The following is a 24,851-nucleotide window of genomic DNA, read 5'->3' as shown; positions in this document are numbered from 1 at the left end:
CAGAAGCTGAGGTCATGTGATTAAAGACAACAGTAATGACCCTGCATTATTGCTGGAAACAAGAAATAGCAGCTGCATTGTGAGGGTGTTTGAAAGAAATGTGGTCTTGCTGGAGACAAGGGGGTGAAACTTCTCTTTCCTTCTTCCTTATTCTTCCAGTGAGTCCTTCTCATATATGGAAGTCTGCTCAGTTTTTTATTACCCCAAACTTTGTTGCTTAAATCATTGTTCTCAAGGATACTTGGAGACAAAAGAATATTCATGCGATCCCTACAGACACAGTTGTGCAAATTATGTGGACTGGTAAACAACATACATGTTTATCCAAATTAGCCAACAAAAATACCTATGATAGCTAAGATGGAAGGAAAGTTCAGGTTTTGGAAGACATGATGGAGCCACAATTTCAAATTTGGCACTGGTCAGATTTGGGGTTACTGCTTTTGGATGCCTGGAATGGGAGTATGCCCATGAATTTGCCAGTCAGTGACTGAACAGGATGTCTGCCTGGCTGACTTCAAAGAGTTCAATAGTTATTGACCACTAGGAGAAAGGAGGGCAGGGAAGGATGGGGCAAGAGGGGGAAGGGTCTGAGGGAGGGAGAAGGGAAGGAAAGCAGGTGGTAAGTACTAGTGGTCTGTCTGCTCAGCTCCAGGGTCCTGTTCTTCCTGCAACACGACATTGAGTCTATTAGCCTTTGCCAGGCGAGTCACTTAACTTCTTGGAGGCTTTGTTTTTTTAATCTGTAAAATGGGAGTGATGGTACCTTTTTCAGTTACTTTACAGGATTGTTTTAAGGCTAAGCAGAAAGAGACAGGACATGGAAGAGGTTTGCTGTGAGTGAAAAGCAACACAGTTGTCTTTATACATTTCATGGAACAGTAATGAACACATTTATATCCAACTTTGGACTATGTGGCACGATAAACATAACACACATGCAACATATGTGCGGGCGAAGTGAAGATTTGTGCTCACGTGAGCATTCTCTCTGCAACTGGCGGATGGACTATACAAAGCACAGAAAAGAAATCTTAAAAATATGAATTTTTTAAATGGCATAATTTTAACAAATTAATTAAAAGCCATTTTTAGAGTTGAGAAAGAGTGATGTTAACATTGGTTCTGGACAGTTGTTTGGAATTGAGTTCAATTATTGCTCTGTGGCTTTAGCCTTCAGCTTTGGTCTTTGCTGTTCTTTCTTTCCAGTTGGTATGTTCTTAAGTTGAGGGATGTTTCGGGCACCCAGAGGAAGCCAGGTGGCAGATGAGCACATCTGATGAGTTGATTTTTCTCCCCCAACACACGTCTACCTAAAACATATGTAGCTAACATTTCAAATTTGCCATAGGTTAGGATTTGGATTATTACATGGGAGCAGGGCTGTGGCTGCAAAGTTTCCAGGCAATGATGGAACTAACTGTCTCCTTGATTTAAGTCAAGGCTGCCTGTGAAGTTGATTTCAATCCACTTTTGCACATAGAACCAAAATGACACCTTAAAGGAAAGATGAGAGCAAACCCACAGAAAATTTCATTTCTAGATAATTCTTCCTAGATGTTTAAATTTCTAATTAGAAATTTTTATGGTCAGTTGTTCAGGCTTGTTTTTTCAGTTCGTTTGTTTGGTTTGGTTTTGATTTTGCTATTGATTTTTTTGCCTGTGATTAAAAAAAAAAAAGAAAGAAAAAAGAAGTGTCTAGGCTGGCAAAGGTCAGTTCCTGAAATTTGTATTTGTATGAGCTCCAGGTAAACTTTATTTATCTGAGTTTATCGTCCTGAAATTGCCTGGGCCTAGATACAAAAAAAAAAAAAAGGTTTTTTTGACAGTGGTGACCACACATCTCTTGATTAAGCTGTCAAACTTGAAGACTGATTGACCTGGAGATATGATTTCAATTATTGCTTTTGATGGTTCTAGAATTTGTATCAAGAGATAAGACATAGGGGTCTGGGAGACATTTTCTATTGCTGGGGGGGGGGACGTAGGTCACTGTATGTGCATAAAATTTTACAAACCAGTTTGGTTACTTTGCTCCAAGAGTTTTATAGCCACTTATGGTTTTTTCTTGCTAAATTGAAGTCAGTTCTGTTTTGTAGAAGTCACATATGCATGGCCTTCACTTCAGAACTTTCCAAGTCACAGACATGGTTTGAATCCCAGATCCTCTACCTTCTGGCCTTGGGAACTTGGGCAAACATTTCACTTCACTGTGCCTCAGTTACGGCAGGTTGTAAGGAAATCATGCTGGCTTGCCTGGCAGGATGTTGGGATGATTAAAAGGTCCTAGTACAGGAATTCGCACATTATTGTTATTACTAGCATCCCTCACAAGGACTGTCTTTAAAATCGTTGTTTGCATTTGAAACGTGATTCACTGTTTATAAAGTGTTGATATTTCTTCTGTGTAAATCTCAAGACAAGCATTAAAACTTCCCATTTTAAAATGAGAAGACCAAGGCCGAGAGATATAAAATGGATTTTTCAAAGTTCGCTTTGCAAATCATGACAGAGCGGGAAACCTGCCTTAGCTCAACATCATCCCTTATAACCTATAACCAAGATTCTCTTCTTGACCAAACTACTCACGCTCTCCTAAACTCTTTTTCAACTAGGCTTCACCTCTTGGATTTACATGTTTATTTCTGCATTGTCTAATTTTAGCAAGTATCCTGCTATGTCTCTTTAGCCAGAATCCCCCAACCTCAATATCTGATCACTCTTCTTTTTTTTTTTTAACATCTTTATTGGAGTATAATTGTTTTACAATGTTGTCTTAGTTTCTGCTGTATAACAAAGTGAATCAGCTATACGTATACATATATCCCCATATTCCCTCCCTCTTGCGTCTCCCTCCCACCCTCCCTATCCCACCCCCCTAAGTGGTCACAAAGCACCGAGCTGATCTCCCTGTGCTATGCAGCTGCTTTGCACTAGCTCTCTATTTTATATTTAGTAGTATATATATGTCCATGCCACTCTCTTACTTCATCCCAGCTTACCCTTCCCTCTCCCAGTGTCCTCAAGTCCATTGTATACGTCTGCGTCTTTATTCCTGTCCTGCCCCTAGGTTCATCAGAACCAATTTTTTTTTTCTTTTAGATTCCATATATATGTGTTAGCATACAGTATTTGTTTTTCTCTTTCTGACTTACTTCACTCTGTATGACAGACTCTAGGTCCATCCACCTCATTACAAATAACTCAATTTCGTTTCTTTTTTATGGCTGAGTAATATTCCATTGAATATATGTGCCACATCTTCTTTATCCATTCATCTGTCGATGGACACTTAGGTTGCTTCCATGTCCTGGCTATTGTAAATAGAGCTGCAATGAACATTGTGGTACATGACTTTTTTTGAGTTATGGTTTTCTCCAGGTATATACCCAGTAGTGGGATTGCTGGGTTCTATGGCAGTTCTATTTTTAGTTTTTTAAGGAACCTCTATACTGTTCTCCATGGTGGCTGTATCATTTACATTCTCACCAACAGTGCAGGAGGGTTCCCTTTTCTCCACTCTCTCTCCAGCATTTGTTGTTTGTAGATTTTTTGATGATGGCCATTCTGACCAGTGTGAGGCAATACCCCATTGTAATTTTGATTTGCATTTCTCTAATGATTAGTGATGTTGAGCATCCTTTCATGTGTTTGTGGGAAATCTGTATATCTTCTTTGGAGAAATGTCTATTTAGGTCTTCTGCCCATTTTTAGTTTGGATTGTTTGTTTTTTTGATATTGAGCTGCATGAGCTGCTTGTATATTTTGGAGATTAATCCTCTGTCAGTTGCTTCATTTGCAAGTATTTTCTCCCATTCTGAGGGTTGTCTTTTCATCTTGTTTATGGTTTCCTTTGCTGTGCAAAAGCTTTTACTTTTCATTAGGTCCCATTTGTTTACTTTTGTTTTTATTTCCATTTCTCTTGGAGGTGGGTCAAAAAGGATCTTGCTGTGATTTATGTCATAGAGTGTTCTGCCTATGTTTTCCTCTAAGAGTTTTATAGTGTCTGGCCTTACATTTAGGTCTTTAATCCACTTTGAGCTTATTTTTGTGTATGGTGATAGGAAATGTTCTAATTTCATTCTTTTACATGTAGCTGTCCAGTTTTCCCAGCACCGCTTATTGAAGAGGCTCTCTTTTCTCCATTGTATATTCTTGCCTTCTTTATCAAAGGAAAGGTGACCATATGCACATAGGTTATCTCTGGGCTTTCTATCCTGTTCCATGGATCTATATTTCTGTTTTTGTGCCAGTACCATTACTGTCTTGATTACTGTAGCTTTGTAGTAGAGTCTGAAGTCAGGGAGCCTGACTCCTCCAGCTCCATTTTTCTTTCTCAAGATTGCTTTGGCTATTCGGGGTCTTTTGTGTTTCCACACAGATTGTGAAATTTTTTGTTCTAGTTCTGTGAAAAATGCCATTGGTAGTTTGATAGGGATTGCATTAACTCTGTAGATTGCTTTGGGTAGTATAGTCATTTTCACAATGTTGATTCTTCCAATCCAAGAACATGGTATATCTCTCCATCTGTTTGTATAGTCTTGAATTTCTTTCATCAGTGTCTTATAGTTTTCTGCATACAGGTCTTTTGTCTCCTTAGGTAGGTTTATTCCTAGATATTTTATTCTTTTTGTTGCAATGGTAAATGAGATTGTTTCCTTAATTTCTCTTTCAGATTTTTCGTTGTTACTGTATAGGAATGCAAGAGATTTCTGTGCATTAATTTTGTATCCTGTCGCTTTAGCAAATCCACTGATTAGCTCTAGAAGTTTTCTGGTAGCATCTTTAGGATTCTCTATGTATAGTATCATGTCATCTGCAAACAGTGACAGTTTTACTTCTTCTTTTCCAATTTGGATTCTTTTTATTTATTTCTCTTCTCTGATTACTGTGGCTAAAACTTCCAAAACTGTGTTGAATATTAGTGGTGAGAATGGGCAAGCTTGTGTTGTTCCTGATCTTAGAGGAAATGGTTTCAGTTTTTCACCATTGAGAACAATGTTGGCTGTGCGTTTGTCATATATGTCCTGTATTATGTTGAGGTACGTTCCCTCTATGCCTACTTTCTGGAGGGTTTTTATCATCAATGGGTGTTGAATTTTGTGGAAAACTTTTTCTGCATCTATTGAGATGATCATATGGTTTTTCTCCTTCAATTTGTTACTATGGTTTATCACATTGATTGATTTGCGTATATTGAAGAATCCTTGAATTCCTGGGATAAACCCCACTTGACCATGGTGTATGATCCTTTTAATGTGCTGCTGGATTCTGTTTGCTAGTAATTTGTTGAGGATTTTTGCATCTATGTTCGTCAGTGATATTGGCCTGTAGTTTTCTTTTTTTGTGACATCTTTGTATGGTTTTGGTATCAGGGTGATGGTGGCCTCGTAGAATGAGTTTGGGAGTGTTCCTCCCTCTGCTATATTTTGGAAGAGTTTGAGAAGGATAGGTGTTAGCTCTTCTTTAAGTGTTTGATAGAATTCACCTGTGAAGCCATCTGGTCCTGGGCTTTTGTTTGTTGGAAGATTTTTAATCACAGTTTCAATTTCAGTGCTTGTGATGGGTCTGTTTATATTTTCTGTTTCTTCCTGGTTCAGTCTCGGAAGCTTGTGATTTTCTAAGAATTTGTCCATTTCTTCCAGGTTTTCCATTTTATTGGCATAGAGTTGCTTCTAGTAGTTCTCATGATGCTTTGTATTTCTGCAGTGTCAGTTGCTACTTCTCCTTTTTCATTTCTAATTCTATTGATTTGAGTCTTCTCCCTTTTTTTCTTGATGAGTCTGGCTAATGGTTTATTAATTTTGTTTATCTTCTCAAAGAACCAGCTTTTAGTTTTATTGATCTTTGCTATCATTTCCTTCATTTCTTTTTCATTTATTTCTGATCTGATCTTTATGATTTCTTTCCTATTACCATTTTCTTAACTGTTTGGGTTTGTTCTTATAGGTCTTTTCCTTCTCTTGTGTTTCCTGCCTAGAGAAGTTCCTTTAGCATTTGTTGTAAATCTGGTTTGGTGGTGCTGAATTCTCTTAGCTTTTGCTTGTCTGTAAAGGTTTTAATTTCTCCATCGAATCTGAATGAGATCCTTGCTGGGTAGACTAATCTTGGTTGTAGTTTCTTCCTTTTTATCACTTTAAATATGTCCTGCCACACCTTTCTGGCTTGCAGAGTTTCTGCTGAGAAATCAGCTGTTAACCTTATTGGGATTCCCTTGTATGTTATTTGTTGCTTTTCCCTTGCTGCTTTTAATATTTTTTTCTTTGTATTTAATTTTTGATAGTTTGATTAATATGTGTCTTGGCGTGTTTCTCCTTGGGTTTATCCTGTATGAGACTCTCTGCACTTCCTGGACTTGATTGACTATTTCCTTACCCATATTAGGGAAGTTTTCAACTATAATCTCTTCAAATATTTTCTCAGTCCCTTTCTTTTTCTCTTCTTCTTCTGGGACCCCCATAATTCGAATGTTGGTGCGTTTAATGTTGTCCCAGAGGTCTCTCAGACTGTCTTCAATTCTTTTCATTCTCTTTTCTTTTTTCTGCTCTGCGGTGGTTATTTCCACTATTTTATCTTCCAGGTCACTTACCCGTTCTTCTGCCTCAGTTATTCTGCTATTGATTCCTTCTAGAGAATTTTAAATTTCATTTATTGGTTGTTCACCATTGTTTGTTTGCTCTTTAGTTCTTCTAGGTCCTTGTTAAACGTTTCCTGTATTTTCTCCATTCTGTTTCCAAGATTTTGAATCATCTTTACTATCATTACTCTGAATTCTTTTTCAGGTAGACTGCCTATTTCCTTTTCATATTTTGGTCTGGTGAGTTTTTACCTTGCTCCTTCATCTGCTGCATATTTCTCTGTCTTCTCATTTTGCTTAACTTACTGTGTTTGGGGTCTCCTTTTCGCAGGCTGCAGGTTCATAGTTCCCTTTGTTTTCTGTGTCTACCCCCAGTGGGTGAGGTTGTTTCAGTGGGTTGTGTAGGCTTCCTGGTGGAGGGGACTGGTGCCTGTGTTCTGGTGGGTGGGGCTGGATCTTGTCTTTCTGATGGGCAGGACCACATCCTCTGGTGTGTTTTGGGGTGTCTGTGAACTTATGATTTTAGGCAGCCTCTCTGCTAATGGGTGGGGTTGTGTTCCTGTCTTGCTAGTTGTTTGGCATGGGGCATCCAGCAATGGAGCTTTCTCCCCGTTGGGTGGAGCTGAGTCTTAGTGTTGACATGGAGATCTCTGCGAGAGCTCTCACGCATTGATATTACGTGGGGCTGGGAGGTCTCTCATGTCATGAACTTGGCTGTCCCACCTCAGAGGCTCAGGCCTGACACCAGGCCGGAGCACCAAGACCCTGTCAGCCAGACGGCTCAGAAGAAAAGGGAGAAAAAAAGAAAGAAAAAGATAAAAAATTTTAAAAAATAAATTATTAAAATAAAAAAATAATAATAAAAAAGAAGAGAGCAACCAAACCAAAAAACAAATCCACCAATGATAACAAGTGCTAAAAACTAAACTAAGATAAACATAAAAATCAGAGACAAATCACTCACAGACAGCAAACCCCAAGTCTACAGTTGCTCCCAAAGTCCACTGCCTCAATTTTGGGATGATTTGTTGTCTATTCAGGTATTCCACAGATGCAGGGTACATCAAGTTGGTTGTTGGGATTTAATCCTCTGCTCCTGAGGCTGCTGGGAGAAATTTCCCTTTCTCTTCTTTGTTCGCACAGCTCCAGGGGATCAGCTTTGGTTTTGGCCCCACCTCTGCTTGTAGATCACCATCAGACATCTGTTCCCCGCCCAGACAGGAGGAGGTTAAATCAGCAGCTGATTAGGGCACTCTTGCTCACTCAGGCCAGGGAGAGGGTGGGGTACAGTAGTCATAATTGAAATGCGGGGCGAGCCTGCGGTGGCAGAGGCTGCCATGACATTGCAACAGCCTGAGGCATGCCATGTGTTCTCCCAGGGAAGTTGTCCCTGGATCACGGGACCCTGGCAGTGGCAGGCTGCACAAGCTCCTGGGGGGTGTGGGTGTGGATAGTGACCTGTGGTTGCACACAGGATTCTTGGTGGCAGGAGCAGCAGCCTTAGTGTTTCATGCCCGTCTCTGGGGTCCGAGCTGATAGCTACTGCTTGCGCCCATCTCTGGAGCTTGCTTAGGTGGTACTCTGCCTTCTGTGGGCACACGGGAAAGGAATCCCCTCTCCTTGTGCACCCTGAAACTATGGTCTCTTGCCTCTTGGGCAGGTCCAGACCTTTTCCCGGACTCCTTCCCGGCTAGCTGTGGTGCAGTAGCCACCTTCAGGCTGTGTTCACGCCACCAACCCCAGTCCTCTCCCTGGGATCTGACCTCAAAAGCCCAAGCCTCAGCTCTCAGCCCCCACCTGCCCTGGCGGGTGAGCAGAGAAGCATTTCTGCCTGGTGAGTTCTGGTTGGCAGTGATCCTCTGTATGGGAATCTCTCCACTTTTCCCTCTGCACCCCATTGCTGCTCTTTCCTCCGTGGCTCCGAAGCTTCCCCCCTGCCCACTCCCCGTCTTCACCAGTGAAGGGGCTTCCTAGTGTGTGGAAAATTTTCCTCCTTCACAGCTCCCTCCCAGAGGTGCAGGTCCCGCCCCTATTCTTTTGTCTCTGTTTTTTCTTTTTTCTTTTGCCCTACCCAGGTACGTGGGGAGTTTCTTGCCTTTTGGGAAGTCTGCGGTCTTCTGTCAGTGTTCAGTAGGAGTTCTGTAGGAGTTGTTCCACATGTAGATGTATTTTTGATGTATTTGTGGGGAGGAAGGTGATCTCCACGTCTTACTCCTCCACCATCTTGAAGGTCCCCCCTGATCACTCTTGATATCTAATTGGGTTCCTCACCTTCCAGCATCCCTCACATGATGTTTGATCACCCTGACCTGCCTTCAGCAAGAATCCTGTTAGGTCAGTTAAGCAAGAATCTTCCCTCACCCCAGATGTTTCCTCTTAGTAATTTTCTATCTACTGACCCCCACCCTGCTCCTTGGCTATAAATTTCCACTTGCCCAGGTTGTGTTCAAAGTTGAGACCAATATCTCTTCTCCACTACAAGACCCTATTACAGTGGTCTCTATACTGATCTCAGTAGCCCCCCTCTGAATGAAGTCTGCCTTTCATCTTTAACAAGTGTCATGAATAATTTTTTCTTTAACACCTAGAATAGGATTTGGCTTTTCATAGGCCTTAAGAACATTTTTGTTGAATAAATGATTGAATGAAGTACCTGAAACAAAAATTCTCTGAACTCCAAGTTCATTGCTATTTTTTTTGTGTGCTCAAGCTGCATATCTAAACCAGGGTCGTGTTTTCTTCTAATGACAGCAGAATAATGGGTATGCAGATAAAGCAGAGCTTTTTTGATGTAAGTGTGGACTGAATCACACTTATATGTTCCACAATATTAAAGGGATCCGCCTTTTTTTCCAATGAGGCTCACTGAGTATGCAGTCTTCAGGGCACTGCATTGAGATGGCTGAAGTACCCTCAGCTTCTGGAAAGAGTGATTTAACAGCAACAAACCATTGACCAGGACACCTAAAGGGGACAGACGCTTTATAGCTAATGTCCACACAAGCCACCAAACAGGCTGCATCAGGAAACATGCCTGCATCTGAAAGAACGACACATTCCTTTGATTCCCTGAGACTGTCCAGTGTACAAGGACTATTTTTCCTTGAGTGGAAAAGATAGCATTGATTCAATGAGAAGGCTATGAGAAATTTGACTGGACTTCATATTTGAGTACTAAGGAAAAAATTGCTGGGAGAATATACTTACTTGGCAAGAAAATTTAATGGTGAATTACAGATCCCTCTAACAAAAATATTTCTGATGGCACAGGCTGCTATAGTGAAAAGAATGCTGGATGGAGCACAGAGACTGGTTCCTAATTCCAAGTCTGTCATTAAGTAGCATTGTTGCTTTAACCAAGTACTCAGCTTTTCTGAGCTGCATTCTCTTCTTGAAGTGAGTTGGTTAAATAAATAATATTAGAGCTTTCTGAAATTCTGAATTTATATATTCATGAGAAATATTTTTGATCCACAACAATTTGTTTTTTTAAAAAACGCTCCTGCATTTAAAAACAAAAGGAACTGAGTGACAATCAGCATTGAAACAGAAATTAATTCATTAGCATTTTAAAATATCTCAATGGCAATATTTCCCAAACAATGACTCCCATTGATGACATGAGTGGGCCATTGTGCCTTCTGCCAGTAGAACAGACACCACTTTATTCTTAGCAGCTGTGATCCCTAATTGGAAAGGGGACTGGTGCAAAAATGATAAAGGGAAATCACACCACAGTGCTGAAAAACAGCATGGAGCTTAGGGGCTTCTACTGCCTTGGTCACTGTTCTTCCCTTGAGCTTCCTGTCAAGGAACTTGCCCTTTGGAGACTGAAGCCCCACAGTGGCTCAACTTTTGCTTTGGGGGTATTTGCCTGAAAAGGCTCTTTTTGCTCTCTTTATTGCTAAAAAGAATATAAAAGGGTCTTATTCATAGAACCAATTCTTCACCAATGCAGTGTCCCCCATACTCAAGCTTTACTTAAACAGTTTCTCCTATTTTCCATTTCCAAATTATTTTGAAATAGGGCAAAGCAGAAGAGAATACACTGATTCTTGAATCAAGTATTCAAGTTCCGAAGAGAGATGATTCTCTAGATTTATTAAAGTAGCCATGAGTTCTTGCTACTCCCTTTGTTGGGTAAGCTCTTTAAGTGAATGCCCAAGGCTCTTCCCTCACCCACTTCAGAGCTTAGCTCAAATATATCTTCCAGGAGTGTTTCCCTGTCCAAACATGTGCACTACCTCCAGCCCCATTTCATGTTCCCCATCCCTGATTTATTTTTCATCACACCATGTTTTTTCCCCAGCATCTCATCAAGGATAGGATCTTTCTGGATATTGTCTGGATCTCAATACCTAGAACAGTGCTTGATACACAGTATGCAACCTGTATGTATTTGTTGAATGACTAAAGGTTGGATGGCATCCAAGAAAGTACTGTAATAAATATTTCATAAAGTGATAAATGAATCATTAAGAAAGAGAGTCCTTTGAATTCCCACTGGTCCTTTGATTTTCACTCTGGTGAAGCACAGAAGTAAATTGGCTTGCCATTTGGATGCAGCCTTTCTGAAAGTCACCTACTTCTACAGTGTTTCTTCACTGCTAGGGGTGATTTCACTCTCTCCAGGAGAGGAAGGCTGTTGAACACCAAAGGGACATGTTGAAATTCGCTGTGATGTCCCCCTGGCTCTCTTTCATATCACTCAGTTTTGTCTTGGTTTCTCCTGGAGGTTTCTTTCCTCCTGTCCTCTCTGCGTATTTCTTATTCCACATTCAAACAGTTAATGGTATTAAAGTACGAGAACATAGAATGAAAGCATGTTAGATTCAGGAAGAACCATTTAGTCTAGTGGTTCCTAAGCTTCCCTGCATCCTATAAGCATTTGGAGAGCTTTTGTAAGTACTGATACTCAGACTTCACCCCAGACTATTAAACCAGAATCTCTGGAGCCAGACCCACATCAAAATAATTTGAAAGCTCTCCTGCTGATGGTATCGTGTAGCAAGAGTTGAGAACTGCCTATCTATTCTGTCTCCCATCCCCAACTCAACAGATGAAAAACTTGGATTCAGATGTATTGAATTACTTTCCCATGGCTGCTTAACAAATTATCATGGCTTAAACTTCATGGCTTAAAACAGTAGACGTATTCTCTCAGAGCTCTGGAGGCCAGAAGTGGGAAATCGGTATCACTGAGCCAAAATCGAAGGAGTTGGCAGAGCCGTGTTCTCTCTGGAAGCTCAAGGGGAGAATCATTTTCCTTGTCTTTTCTGGTTTCTGGGTGCTGTGGGCGTTCCTTCCTTCCACTGACGTCTCTCTCCATCTTCAAGGCCAGCAGTGTAGCATCTCCAGATCTCTCTCTGCTCCACCTTTACACTACCTTCTCCTCTCTGTGTATCTGAAATCTCCTGCCTATCTCGTAAAGATATCTGTGATTGTATCTAAGACCTGTTTATTGGTCTGATATGATTTCAAATCCACTTGTTTATGACTTAAGTGAAGTTGTTTTAATCCACTTGTTAATGACAAAGACAATAAAAAAAAAGTTGTCTTTAGAAGGAAAGTTGTTTTGATATAAAAATGAAGGAAGCTGTTTCCAGATGTCATCTTCTTATCCATTGTCACTGATAAACACTCAGAGCTCAGCTGCCAAGGGGCCCTGTAGGGGATTTATCAATAAAAACATATGAAGAAGCAAATATGGTGTGTGGATATTTACACTATAAACACCCAGAGTTTATGAGGAATATCAGAGTTTTGGGCTGGGCAAGGTAACTCTTTGCTGACCTAAACAGCTCTCTGAAGACCTTTGGTACATTAGTCCTGCCCCTGTAAAAGCAACTCTTACCAGCAGTGGTTGAAAGCTCTGTAGCAGTCCTGCCAAGAAGATCATCTTGCCCTCCAACACCAGCGCCTTCTTTCCCTAGCAACGTGCTCTGGCAACAGGAGGATTTCACTCCAATGAAAGGAACTCCAATCCAAGGAACTACCAGAAGCTAAGAGAGAGGCTGCAGCAGATCCTTCCCTAGTGCCGTCAGAGGGAGCATGATGGTCCCCATCAACTACTTCATCTTGGACTACCAGTCTCTAGAGATGTGAGACAAAAAATTTCTGTTGTTTAAACCACTCAGGTTGTGGCACTTTGTTATGGCAGCCCTAGCAAACAAATATGATATCCCTGAAATGGTGTTCCTTTAATGAGGACCGCCTGGATGTGCCATTTTTATAGTCCTCTCATTTGACAGATTCAACAATTCCATTAGAAGTCCAGACAGTAAACAGAATAGCACGTTAGTGAAGATCAAGAAGATGGGTGCTGTTTTCCAATATGCAAACTTCTTGATTTAGAGATAAAACTGAATCCCAGGGAGGTGATGTAGTCTGTCAAGAGGTTCTCAGGACTACAGCTAAATGTGTCAAATTATTGGATCCCAAAGAGTGGCTGATTGCAAAGCCCCTCCTAGTGTTGGTGGGGGTGGTATATATGGATGTGGGCTTTCCTGAGTCATTTAATCAATTATTACTTATTGCATGTTGGTTATACAAAGTTCTGATCTCCTCCCTCAGAATAGTGAACATTTTCATGGAAAGAAAGTTGTGGTCAGAAGCTGCCAACTACCATTTTTCTCCACATTTGGGCATCCTGAATAGAGAAAGCAAGAAGGAGGGTGAGGATAAACCAATCTATGTGCCCTACTTTCTTTTCTCTTCTCCCCACCTCCTTTTTCAACTCAAGATTTTCCTTTTCACCCACATGCCTCATCCGAGATTTGGGCAAGAGGAGCCTTTGACCTAAGACTGTTTTAGAAAGTCTCACATAACACACACAGCTCAGGCATCAACAAAACATTTTTCCACTCCCTCTCCTGGATGGGACAAGATAGTGGAGACAGACACTATATCAGGGCGTGGAAATAATTTAAGTGGCAGAACTCTTAATCAAGAGAAAGAAAAATTAATTAACAAATTCTTCCTCTCAGGTAGCATGAAGCCAATTTTACATAAGGAGATAGGGTTTCCAGGTAGGGACAAGAAGGCATACAGTAACTGGCACAACGTGCCAAATGAGAAATATTTTGCAGTGTGAAAAATTCATATTACTTTTAGATTTGTTTATATGTAGGTCAAGATCTATGCTGTCCAATATGGTGGCTATTTAGATTTAAATAAACTGAAATTAAACGAAATTAAAAATCCAGGTCCTGGGACTTCCCTCGTGGCCCACTGGTTAAGACTGTGCGCCTCCAATGCAGGGGGCCAGGATTCGACCCCTGGTCAGGGAACTAGATACCGCATGCCGCAACTAAAAGATCCTGTGTGCTGCAACTAAGACCTGGTGTAGCCAAATAAATAAATAAATAAATAAATTGTTTTGTAAAAAAAGAGAGGTTATTTTAAAAAAAAAAATCCAGGTCCTCTGTCCTACTCACCACATTTCAAGTGCTCGTTAGCCACACGTGGAGCATGGCTACCATACTGGACAGTTCAGATATAGAACATTTTCATCATTGCAGAAAATTCTATTGGACGGCATTGGTCTAGATGTAATGAATGTGGAGCATGATACTGATCTTTCACATTGGCAATTAGATTGGTACCGAAGCTAGGATTGCAAAAGTTGTACTTTATAAAAATATTTAATATAAGTTAACAAATTCTCAAAAAAAATATTCAGCTTATTTAAGTAATTAAAAGATCAATCAGGAAAGGCCTAAGATAATGGCACCAAATGGTGGGTAAGGTAATAAAGTGTGCAAAGTAGAATGTTGGCTGAAATACAGAAATATTTTGTGTGCCATGTAAGGTACATCATCTGAATTTGTTACTGGGAGAATGGTCTTGATGTTCATAGCAATGACACTGGGAACAAATCAGAGATTACATATGTTTTCTGGATCTAGTCAATGGAGGAACATGTTGATGAAACACATATCAAGTCTGACATCATAACTACTCTCAGACACATGCTGAGAATAATGACTAAATTATTCTTAGAGCGACAAAATTAAATGTAGATAACATATGAGATTCACTAGAAGAGAGAAATGAAACGCAGGTCTTATAAATTTGCATATTTCATAAAGAGATGCTAAATTTACAGTGCATTTGTGCCTTATATGATAAAATTATTTTATGACATTTTTGTGATAATAATTTATTATATGTGACCACGTCAAAAATTTTTAAATGACATGTAAAATTATGGTTAATTTCTGAATCTGTTTTGCTTAAAGAATTCATTGACAGTGCTAATTGCTATTGTCTCAGAAGCGGGAAATTTCTCTACACTGAATTTAATTTAAAAAACTAAGAACTATGATGACTCAAGAAAGTTTGTCTAATTCGGCTTTGCTGTCAGTAGATCCCAGATTACGTGAAAAATCTTTAACAATGTAGTTAGTCATGTGCTGATATAAAGGCAAGACATATTTTTATGAAAAAATATAATTTATGAATGGCATGTTTTTAGAACTCATTCTGACATTGGCAGCTTACCAACAGAACACTGTAACGAATTAAATTCAGTTATCTTTGATATTATACTGACAATCATTTAAAATATTTTTCAGTTTTGTCATTATGAAGGTATACTTTTCAAGGAAGGTGGATAGAACATATTTTAACCAACAGTTTGTCAGCTTGATTTATACCTTTAAAATATATTGTTATATGGTATATGGGCCTCCATTCATCTCCTGGCCTTTGGTTTGGGAATGATAAGAGTGAGCCTGGCTGTCAGTCCTTCTGGAGGAAGTAAAAATGCCTTTTCCCACGGGTTAGTTAGAGCTTCCTGTTTAGACACCCAGGGAGTTTACAGAGACACGTTCACTGGGTTCTAGTTCAACTTCACGGTTCAACTTCACGGTTCACCTGTACCAGTCACGTAGTTTCAGACATTTGGGGTGAGAATATTTACAGAAGATTGTGCTTAAGTATTTGCAATGGGTTATACTTCAGTGGATACTGACCAGTCTTATGGCACCTCTACAATTACAGAACAAGAGGAAGGAGAAATGATTAGGCTCCGGTGTGAGGGATTTCACTTATGCCCCAGGAAAAATGTATTTGGGAGCTGAGTATCCTTAAACGTTGGACTGGTTGATTGAGGGGAAAGGTGGGAAGCTCCACCCCTCTTCCCTTGGGCTCTGACTGGATTTCTCTTATTTGAATGTTATGGATCTTGTGGAGTCTTTTCTGAAAGCAGAGGAATGGGACATATGAATTTTTTTCCAGTTTTATTAAAGTGTAACTGATGACAATTGTAAATATTTAAGGTATACAACTTGATGCTTTGATATATGTACACATTATGAAATAATCAATACAATCAAGCTAATTAACATATCCATCACCTCAATAGTTACCATTTTCTTTTTTCTTTTTTTTTTTTTTGGTAGAGTCCTTACAGGTCTAAAAGATGAGGATTCTGTGGCCTGCTGTTTAAGCATTGCACCGTCATATCACTGTAGCTCAAAGGTAGGAAATGAATTTTACCCCAGTTTCCAAGGAAGTAAATAATAGTCTCCATGAGCTGTAAAGGCACACGCTCTTGCCGTTTTGCATTCTTGCTAAAGCCAAAGGGAACCCTTCTACACTGGGGACCTTTGGGTTCTGTTTTACCAGTGACCTAATCCATTGTGAATGACCACCAAGAGAGTGGCCTGAATTAGGCTCCCACTGTTCACATAGCTGTCACATTTCGTAACAAAGACTGGCTTCTCAGACGTGTGTCCTATGTGAAAGTGAGCTCTAGCCTGGGCTGACATTCTGTCCATCCCAGGCCCAGAGGGGAGGGGAGTTCCTGGAGCCACTGCTTGAAAGGGCTCTGGGCTCGGGTTTCCCAAGAGCAGCTGCTGGTCGTTTAGGCATCTGAAACCTTTGAATAGAACGTGTGAGGTGTCTGTCTGACTTGCAAGGAAAGCTCGGCAGCTCTGAACTCAGGGAATGAAATGGCTTTGGAAGGGAAAGATGAGAGGTAGCAGGAAAGGGGAGAGGCTGCCGGATGAAACGGGCAGGTGTCTGTGGGCTGAGATGGGAGAAAGAGGGGCATGCCTCCAAAAAGAAAAGGAAACAACTTCAAATTAGTTTTTGCTGTGTTTTTGTATGTCAGAGGGAAATGCTTGTGTGACAACTGGCTAAAATGAAGGCCTGGGGCCCCTTAGAATGTAAGCTGATGAGGCAGAGATAAAATGAAGATAGAACCTGTTTAGCTCCCTGCTTCAGGGCCAGGCCTGAGATACTGAGTGTGTAGGAGGTGATCAATAAATGCCTTCGAATTAACCAGTGAGTGAATGGCTCAGCAAACCTGTGAATTTCATGAGTGGCCACATGGCCTACTGGAAAGTGCTTGAAGGTTCGAACAGACATGTATGGATTTGAGAATAGTGGCTCCTCTTGTGTGATCGCAATGCTTTCAGCCTCGATTTTTCCATTTTTAAAATTTGCTTGGTGATAACCACTTTGCTCAGTTGGGTGAGAATTAAATAAAGTGCCACATGTAAGTTCTATATATATTTATTTATTCTGAGGACTTAATTCTTCTTAATCCTTTTACTTTTTCCTTTCTAGCAGCTGGGGAAGTATAGTTGTAATAGACCAGCCCATAGAATCTGCTTCTTGTTCTCAAAATTATCTGATACTTAGAAATAAGGCAAAGAGGACTGCGTGTCCTTTCAGCGTCATTCTGGAACATTGACTAATAGACCTACCCAACGACTACTTAATAATCAAGGAGAAAATGCCTGTATTTGATATTGTATTTTTTATGGATCAGGGCCCTAATTCTGTAATGTTACCTTTTTTTTTTTTTAAAGATTAATCAGATGGTAGCTCTCATTGTGCTGCTGTTCTTTTTTATTTATTTATTTATTTATGGCTGTGTTGGGTCTTCGTTTCTGTGCGAGGGCCCTCTCTAGTTGCGGCAAGTGGGGGCCACTCTTCATCACGGTGCGCGGGCCTCTCACTATCGCGGCCTCTCTTGTTGCGGAGCACAGGCTCCAGACGCGCAGGCTCAGTAGTTGTGGCTCACGGGCCCAGTTGCTCCGCGGCATGTGGGATCCTCCCAGACCAGGGCTCGAACCCGTGTCCCCTGCATTGGCAGGCAGATTCTCAACCACTGTGCCACCAGGGAAGGGAAGCCCCCTGTCATGTTACCTTTTAACTGGTAGATTTTTGTTTAATAGAGATGCAAATTTCTGTCTCGTAGAAAATTTAACTACAGAGGACAGTTTATTCGTTTTCTACCTAACCTAGCAATTTTACTCCAATATTCTGTCTTTAATCCCTATAAATTCCCAGTTCCTCAAATGCTCTTTGATACTATTTTACGATTCTGCTGATTCCCTTTTAAATTAGTCAGATAAATTGATCATTCCATATTAAATTAGTTAAATAAATTGATCATATGAGTCATGTTTTTAACTTTTTGAAAATCATACTTTGCAGTATTTAGAGATCTCCATCTTTTGCTAGCAATCCTAGAACATAGTGGGCACTCAACATAGGTTTTTTGAATAAATGAGTGAAGAATAAACTAAAGCATGAACTACTAAAGGAGGACAGAAGGAACCCTGAGTTCCACCAGCTTTTGAGAAAAATAAAATATTTAATGAGTTTTTCATAATGTTAAGTTTATAGCAGAATTTTAGAATTCTGAGATAATTTCCTTCTTACTGGGGTTAAAATGTTCTTTATATTATGAAATTATGGTAATAATAGTTTGAATTTATTTTTGAATGCTGTCATTGAAGACCAGAAATTGGAAATTTGCATCTCTGTGCTCGTTCATAGTTTTTAGAGATGTCTTTGGCCCTTGTAATCCACTTTATCTCTCGGATTTCCTCTTCCCCTGATATGATCATTATGGGAAGATGAAATCTCATTTACTTTAAACAAGTCATGTAGCTTTCAGCAAGATTTCCAAGACTCGCTATCATTAAGAGAAATGGCTGTTTTTGAAAGACATTGTGCATGCAAGCTCTTTTATTTTATTCCCACTAATTCCAGTTTTTAAGTAGCTTCTAGGATAAAGAAGAAAAAACCACTTCCTTTTACCATAAAAAGAAACAAGACAGTATAGTCTATGTCAAAGTTTCATGTAATATTATTAAGCAGATACAGTGCCTGGAATATATTAGGTGATCACTTCATGTTTGTGGAATGCCTTTAGGCAAGGTTCCTTCTTGTTTCCTGTCTTTCATTGGTCAAGCCTCACCCTCTAGGGTTTTAACTCATCAGCATTTTACATGTTGGTAGAATGAAAGAAAAATATAGGCATCTATAATATCTCTATATCATAAAACATAACCAGTAATAATCCTATGGGTATTACATGACAAAATTATGGGAAGTATTTTTAAAAATCTTTTTATACAATTGTCATTATTAGGAAATGATAGGAGTGGATGGTAGCAATAACAAGTAAAGCAAACCTTCTAAAAGAGGAATCACACATGCCTCACATTCCCTTGGGAGGCTGAAGCAAAGATAAAAGTGCCAATGGATTAGCCTTAATTATTTTTATTACAACAGATGACGGTGCTTTGTTCAAAACAGTTGCTGAGAAAATATACTCAATCAGAAAGAACACAAGAGTCAGAGGAAAAGTAATAAACCATTGTCAAACAGAAAAAATGACAAGTGATTATGAAACTCCTTTATGTCTCATGATATAATGATGAATTGACACTGAATTTCCAACTAGTCGTCACTAATTTGTAGCAAAGTAAATTGTCTACAAATATGGCAGCCTCACTGAAGTATGTTCCCAGTCACCTGTGACTACCCATCTTTTGAGCTTATTTTATTGAGGCCACTGTAGTGTCTAGAACATTTGACAATTAGGTTTAAATCCAAGCACTGTCTTTTTTTTTTCTGGAAAAATGGCTTAAGCAGGAAGGTGGCAACTAAACAAATATTTGAGGTTGGTGAAGGTGCAGTGAGTAGATAAAAAACTTCAGCTAGCCTTTGACAAGATGGGCATTGATAAATGTTGAGTATTAAAGCAATAGTGTGTTGGGGAGGGGGGTGGTGGTACATTTTGAACTTGGTCCTCATGATTGCATTGTGAATAGTTTCCTGTATTCCAAGAAAATGAAATATATACATGGAGCTTTCAGACATGAGCTCTTCCAACTTGATGTTGCCCAGCTCGACGAACACCTGTAAGAAAACCCAGGCTAAGGTAGATATCCAGATGTTTCCACTGAGTAGCTTATAGCCTGTGCTTCTTATGGGTCATTCTGCTCTGTGGTCACAATTCTGAGGGTAACAGTTTGTGATATTCCACAATGTTGAAGTATTCTACGAAGAAGTCTCTGCTTTCACAATCAAGGACCGATACCACTCCCAGATTATATTGCTTGCAGAAATATAGTCACTGTTATAAAATTATGGCTATACTTTGCAGAATAATTTTTCCCCTTCATTTTTGATTTATCTCTAAGTAGATCATATATGATCATATATTTATGGATAAGAACTTTTTGAGACACTCTTTTCTTGTTTAATTACATCATTGCTGTTTGCTTCAAGGTACACATTTGGGTGAGTACTGAAAAGACTTAAAATGAGCAGGTATTATTTTTTCACTCAGAAAATAGTATGTGCTCACTATGAAAAAGTGCTCTTACAAAAAGAAAAAAATTATCTGTATTCTCAGTGATAATCAATGCTAGCATTTGAGTGTATTTCCTTCCAGTTTTTAAAAAAAATGAATCATTTATTTTTTAACATAGTTGTGATCATACTGAACATACAGGTTTGTGCAGGACCTTGAACTAGACCTTAACAATTCTTTTTAATGAGTGATAGGAAAAAAAAGCCAGGATAAATGAAAACCAAAGATAGATGAAAACTCTCATTGTAACTAATAGTCCAAAATTCCTCTTCCACCAAATCTTTTTTTTTTTAAAGGCTAAAGAGCACCTTCTTACCTTTTCTTCTTTTTTTAGATAAAGGAATTAATTATGCGGTTATTGTGATTCGTTCATCATTATCTCATGTGAGCTTCCTAGCAAATACAATAAGTAATAGTTGTACCAAGAATAACATTAACTGAAACAGTCAGGTCTAAGAATCACGTGTCTGAACTCCACAGACAGTGTTCTTTCCATTACATCAGACTCCCACCCTGGGGATTTGATCGGATGCAAATACTTTCGTAAGCTCTTCTTTGGTCACAATTGTCTTAGTCATCTTGTTTGGCATCTGGACTTGAATAAGTTGAGGAGGTCTTGGAGTCTGGTCTAAACACTAAGGACCATGCCTGGATCCCAGTTCTGGAGCTTGGTTTGTTCTGTTGTGCCCATGATATGAACATTAGAATATACGAAAGGCAGATATTTTGGTTGGAATCTTTGTTCCATTATTTCTAGTTGTGTGACTTGAAAAATTATTTCTAGTTGTGTGTCTGATGAGCCTTAGTTTTCTGATCAGTAAAATGGGAATAATATTATCCTGGGACATAATATTATCTCATGAATTTTGCATATGATCATACACCTTAGAAGTGACTGATAAAAAGTGCTCATCACGTATTAGCAGGATAAACCAGGCCAACAACAAGAAGATATAAACCCTTAGATTATGCTGATAAATAACTAAGCCTTCTAAAGACTAGGGGTTGTGGAACACTTGGCTCCACACTTAGCCTTGCATACAAGAAGAGATGGGGAGATAGTCAGGACTCTGGGTGAGAAGAAGGATGGAAGTAATCCAAACAAAGACTTTCTCACTGCTTTCCAAATTGATAGCAGTGACCCACCATACTTGTCTTTGAACCTCCAGTGCCCCAATGCTTGTTAAGTGACTATATGTGCCAGAAACCTTTCTAAATGCTAGGGACTTCCAATAATGGTTTTTCAAATGAATCAGTGTGTGGAGGGGGTGACTTAGGCATGTTGTAAAGGGACATTTTAAAAGAGTTTTTATCCTCTTTTCTTCCTCATCCTGCCCTTCAGTTTGGACCAACCTGCAGACAGTCATATTCTGACTTTGATATTATTTAGTCCTGGGATTTGAGCTCAAGTTTGCCTGATTCCATACCTTGTTTTTCTTCTGCTATCAACACCTGCCACGTATCCACCTCCATAGTAGCCTCATAAGGGACCCAATAAATGTAAATCTTTGGAAATCTACATTCAAAGAACAGAGGGGACAGGACCAAATATAAGAAATAATAGTGACCCATGTAAGACAGTATATTAACTCCTTAATTATCTCCCCTCACCAGAATGAGGCATACCACATGAGTGAATTTTCCAGGTAGTTGAGGTACTGCTTCTGCAAGGTTCAATAAAATTTTGATTTTCATCACTTTTTATGGTGAGAAATCATATGGTAGGACAATGTATTATTTTCTACATTCTTAATCAGGCAACACTGAACATAATTTTACCTTTTTTCAAGGATTGGGACATTATTATTTTGCTAATAAATGTCCTTGGGACTTTGGTCTGTTTCTTCTCTCTCTCTATTTCCACTTAGTCTGGATCCCAATCATCATTCCTGCCATGTCTGTGAATCCTTTCTTTCTCTTTTTCTTTCTTGGTTTCTTCTTCTGTTTTGCTGGTGCTACTCTTTCTGGACTAAAAATCAGACGACTAAACAGTTAAAACTATAGCCAAGGTCTTGCGTCCACAGAATAAAATGCAAGTTTTAATAAGGATGCTATTTACTCTGTTTTCCCATTTACTTCAATCATGGGTGTTTTCAAGGTAGCAGGGGAAGGGGTGCTTAGCCAGACACAGACTGACCTCCAGGTAAGTAAATGTGAAGAACTGTAGTAACAATTCTTCACGAAAGTCAAGTGTGGCAAGAACAGTTGGAGGAAGCAAAGGCTGGGTAGTCAGGGCTGGAGCTAGGTCTCTGGGAAGGATGGGACTAGGAGTTGGGGAGATACAGAAGAGGAGATAAATGACAGGAGACAAAGCCTGAGAGGAAGGGAAGTGCCAGAAGGGAAAAGGAAATGGGCTAACACATATTATGTATCTTCTACAGCCTGGCTATTCCATCACTCCTCAGAGCACATTATGTAGGTGCTATGACATGTATATGAACCCCTCCCCCCAAAAAAGATTTGCTCTTTACCCTTCCCTTGCCTTCTCCTTTGTCCTTTAACTTCCTGTTGGGTTTGGTCAATGGGAGACATTGATAGGTAACTGGAAGGCAAGAAGAGAGTGAGGTCAGGGTATAGTACCAACCATCTTCTGGGATAGGACAGCCTCATTTTAAAGAGGACACCAAGGAAAGCTTTAGAACCTCTCTCCCGTGATTTTATTTGGTGAGCAAATAAAATCTGGGTCACTTCTCTGGGTCACTGCGGGTTGGGTGAATCCTTCAATCTTCTTTACACAGCATGGTCCCCGTATCTCCCCTCTCCCTTCAGGCCTAGTGTTGTAATAGCTCCATGCTGCAGATTTCCTCTAAACTCTGCCCACACCTTTGTGAATAGTCCTTGTATTAAATTCTCATCAATTACCAATTTTATGGTGTCATCATTATCCTGCTGTTACCTTGACTGACCCAGGCACTGTGTTTTTATTCTTCTGTTATAAATGGGATAAGTGAATTTTAGAGATTCTTATGTAACATGCCCACACTCACACATCTAGAAATAGTTGGTTCTGGGATTTGAAGCTAGGTCTGTCCAATATTTCTGTCCTTTGCATCATGCCAGGCTGTATGAGTATTTATGGGGGAATCTAGGGGACCAGTATCTCTAGCTGGGTGGGATCCCACTATGAAATGAAAAAGAAAAAATTTTGTTCTATATATGTTAATTGACTGCCTAACCAGGGCAAGATGCTATAACTGTAGGATCATAGGACATTAGACCTGGAATCGTTCTTACCTGTAAAGAGTTTTCATGCTGTGCTCAGTGGAGCCCTAGCAGTTCCACACCGAAGAATCTAGGATTCCAAGAGGAGTGGGTTGGCCTTAGACATGCTCGTCTGTTTCGTTGAGAGCAGATATACTTCAATCAGTTTTATTGTTTTCTTTCCCCCCCTCTGTGCTCACCAAATAAAATCACAAGAGAGAAGGTTCTAAAGCTTTCCTTGTTTTCTTCTTTAAAATGAAGCTGTTCTATCCCATAAGATGGTTGGTGCTATTATTGAGTTCACACATATAAAATACCTGGCTCTCAATAAATGTATATTTTCTTCATATTTTCATTCTTTTTGAGTATATCCCGAGAAGAAAATCCAGTTTAGGCTGTGAAATTTTTCAATCCAGTCCCTGTCTCAGTAGAGATAGATTTAACCATTAATAATTCCCTAAGTATTGATTTGGTCTTGTATCCGAGCAGGACCCTATGGGGCCTTCCCAGACAGATCCCTCCCCCATATCCTCTGCTGTAGTTCCTCTCTGAAGTACCCAGATAATTGGTGCACACTTCCTGAGTTGTTTTACAGACACTAAGAACCACTAGCAAAGGGAAGAAATTAACTACTTAATGATCATGAGCACGCAGCCCCAGACCTACTGTAAGCTAAGGATTGATAATGTTAACCCTTGTGACACCACCCTGTTACCTCACCATCAACCAATCAGAGGATCGTGCATGAGCTGATCACATATCCTGGGATGCCCTTCCCTCACCTTGCCTTTAAAAATGCTTTTTGCTGAAACCCTTTGGGGAGTTTGGGGATTTTGAGGGCGTGAGCCCGTCTCCTTGCATGGCCCTGCAATAAACCTTTTCTGCTCTGAACTCTGATGTTTCAGTATTGTTTGGTCTCACTGTGTGTTGGGCACATGAACCTGTGTTGGGTAACAGTCCAAAAAACTGCAGCAACTGGAAAGTGGAGGAGAGGAATATGAGCTCTACTCTGAGCTCTGACGAGCCAAACATATGCTTTCTCTGGTAGGATACAACTGTGTAGCCACTCTAACTCATGTTGATGAGCGTATGATCAAATGGTTAATCCATGAAATATAGGCTCTCACCCATTTGCAAACAGCTGCTCCTGATGGCCTTCACCCACCTGAACATCATTATCATTCTCTACTCTTAGGGCTAGCTAGGCACATCCTGAGCTGGAAGAATATCCTTTGCTAGGCATTTATCTTGAGCAGTGTTTTCCCAGCAACATTGTTTGAGAACCACTGATCTAGACAGCTAGGTGGAAGGTATACTCCACATGTATATGTACACAGTCAGCTGTGTGTGCACACAAACATCCACACACAAAAACACACTGCGTCCACTCCTTTGTAGTGTAATGTCAGTCACTAAATACTTCAGTATATCACATCAGTGGTTCTCAAG

General features: G+C 39.9%; 1 protein-coding gene across 1 annotated transcript in view; it reads left to right on the top strand.

Annotated features, from left to right (window-relative positions):
• LOC132352102 (uncharacterized) overlaps window positions 1-24,851 on the top strand; it is a 536,476-nt gene that overhangs the window by 30,655 nt on the left and 480,970 nt on the right. Inside the window, exon 5 of the mRNA XM_059902414.1 lies at window positions 15,982-16,060. Coding sequence (XP_059758397.1) covers window positions 15,982-16,060 — 79 coding nt within the window. The remainder of the gene's footprint in view (window positions 1-15,981; window positions 16,061-24,851) is intronic.

The sequence above is a fragment of the Balaenoptera ricei genome, chromosome 17, assembly GCF_028023285.1.
Source record: "Balaenoptera ricei isolate mBalRic1 chromosome 17, mBalRic1.hap2, whole genome shotgun sequence".
NCBI lineage: Eukaryota > Metazoa > Chordata > Mammalia > Artiodactyla > Balaenopteridae > Balaenoptera > Balaenoptera ricei.
The sequence above is the reverse complement of the archived record's forward strand: the minus strand, read 5'-3'. Positions and strand labels throughout refer to the sequence as shown.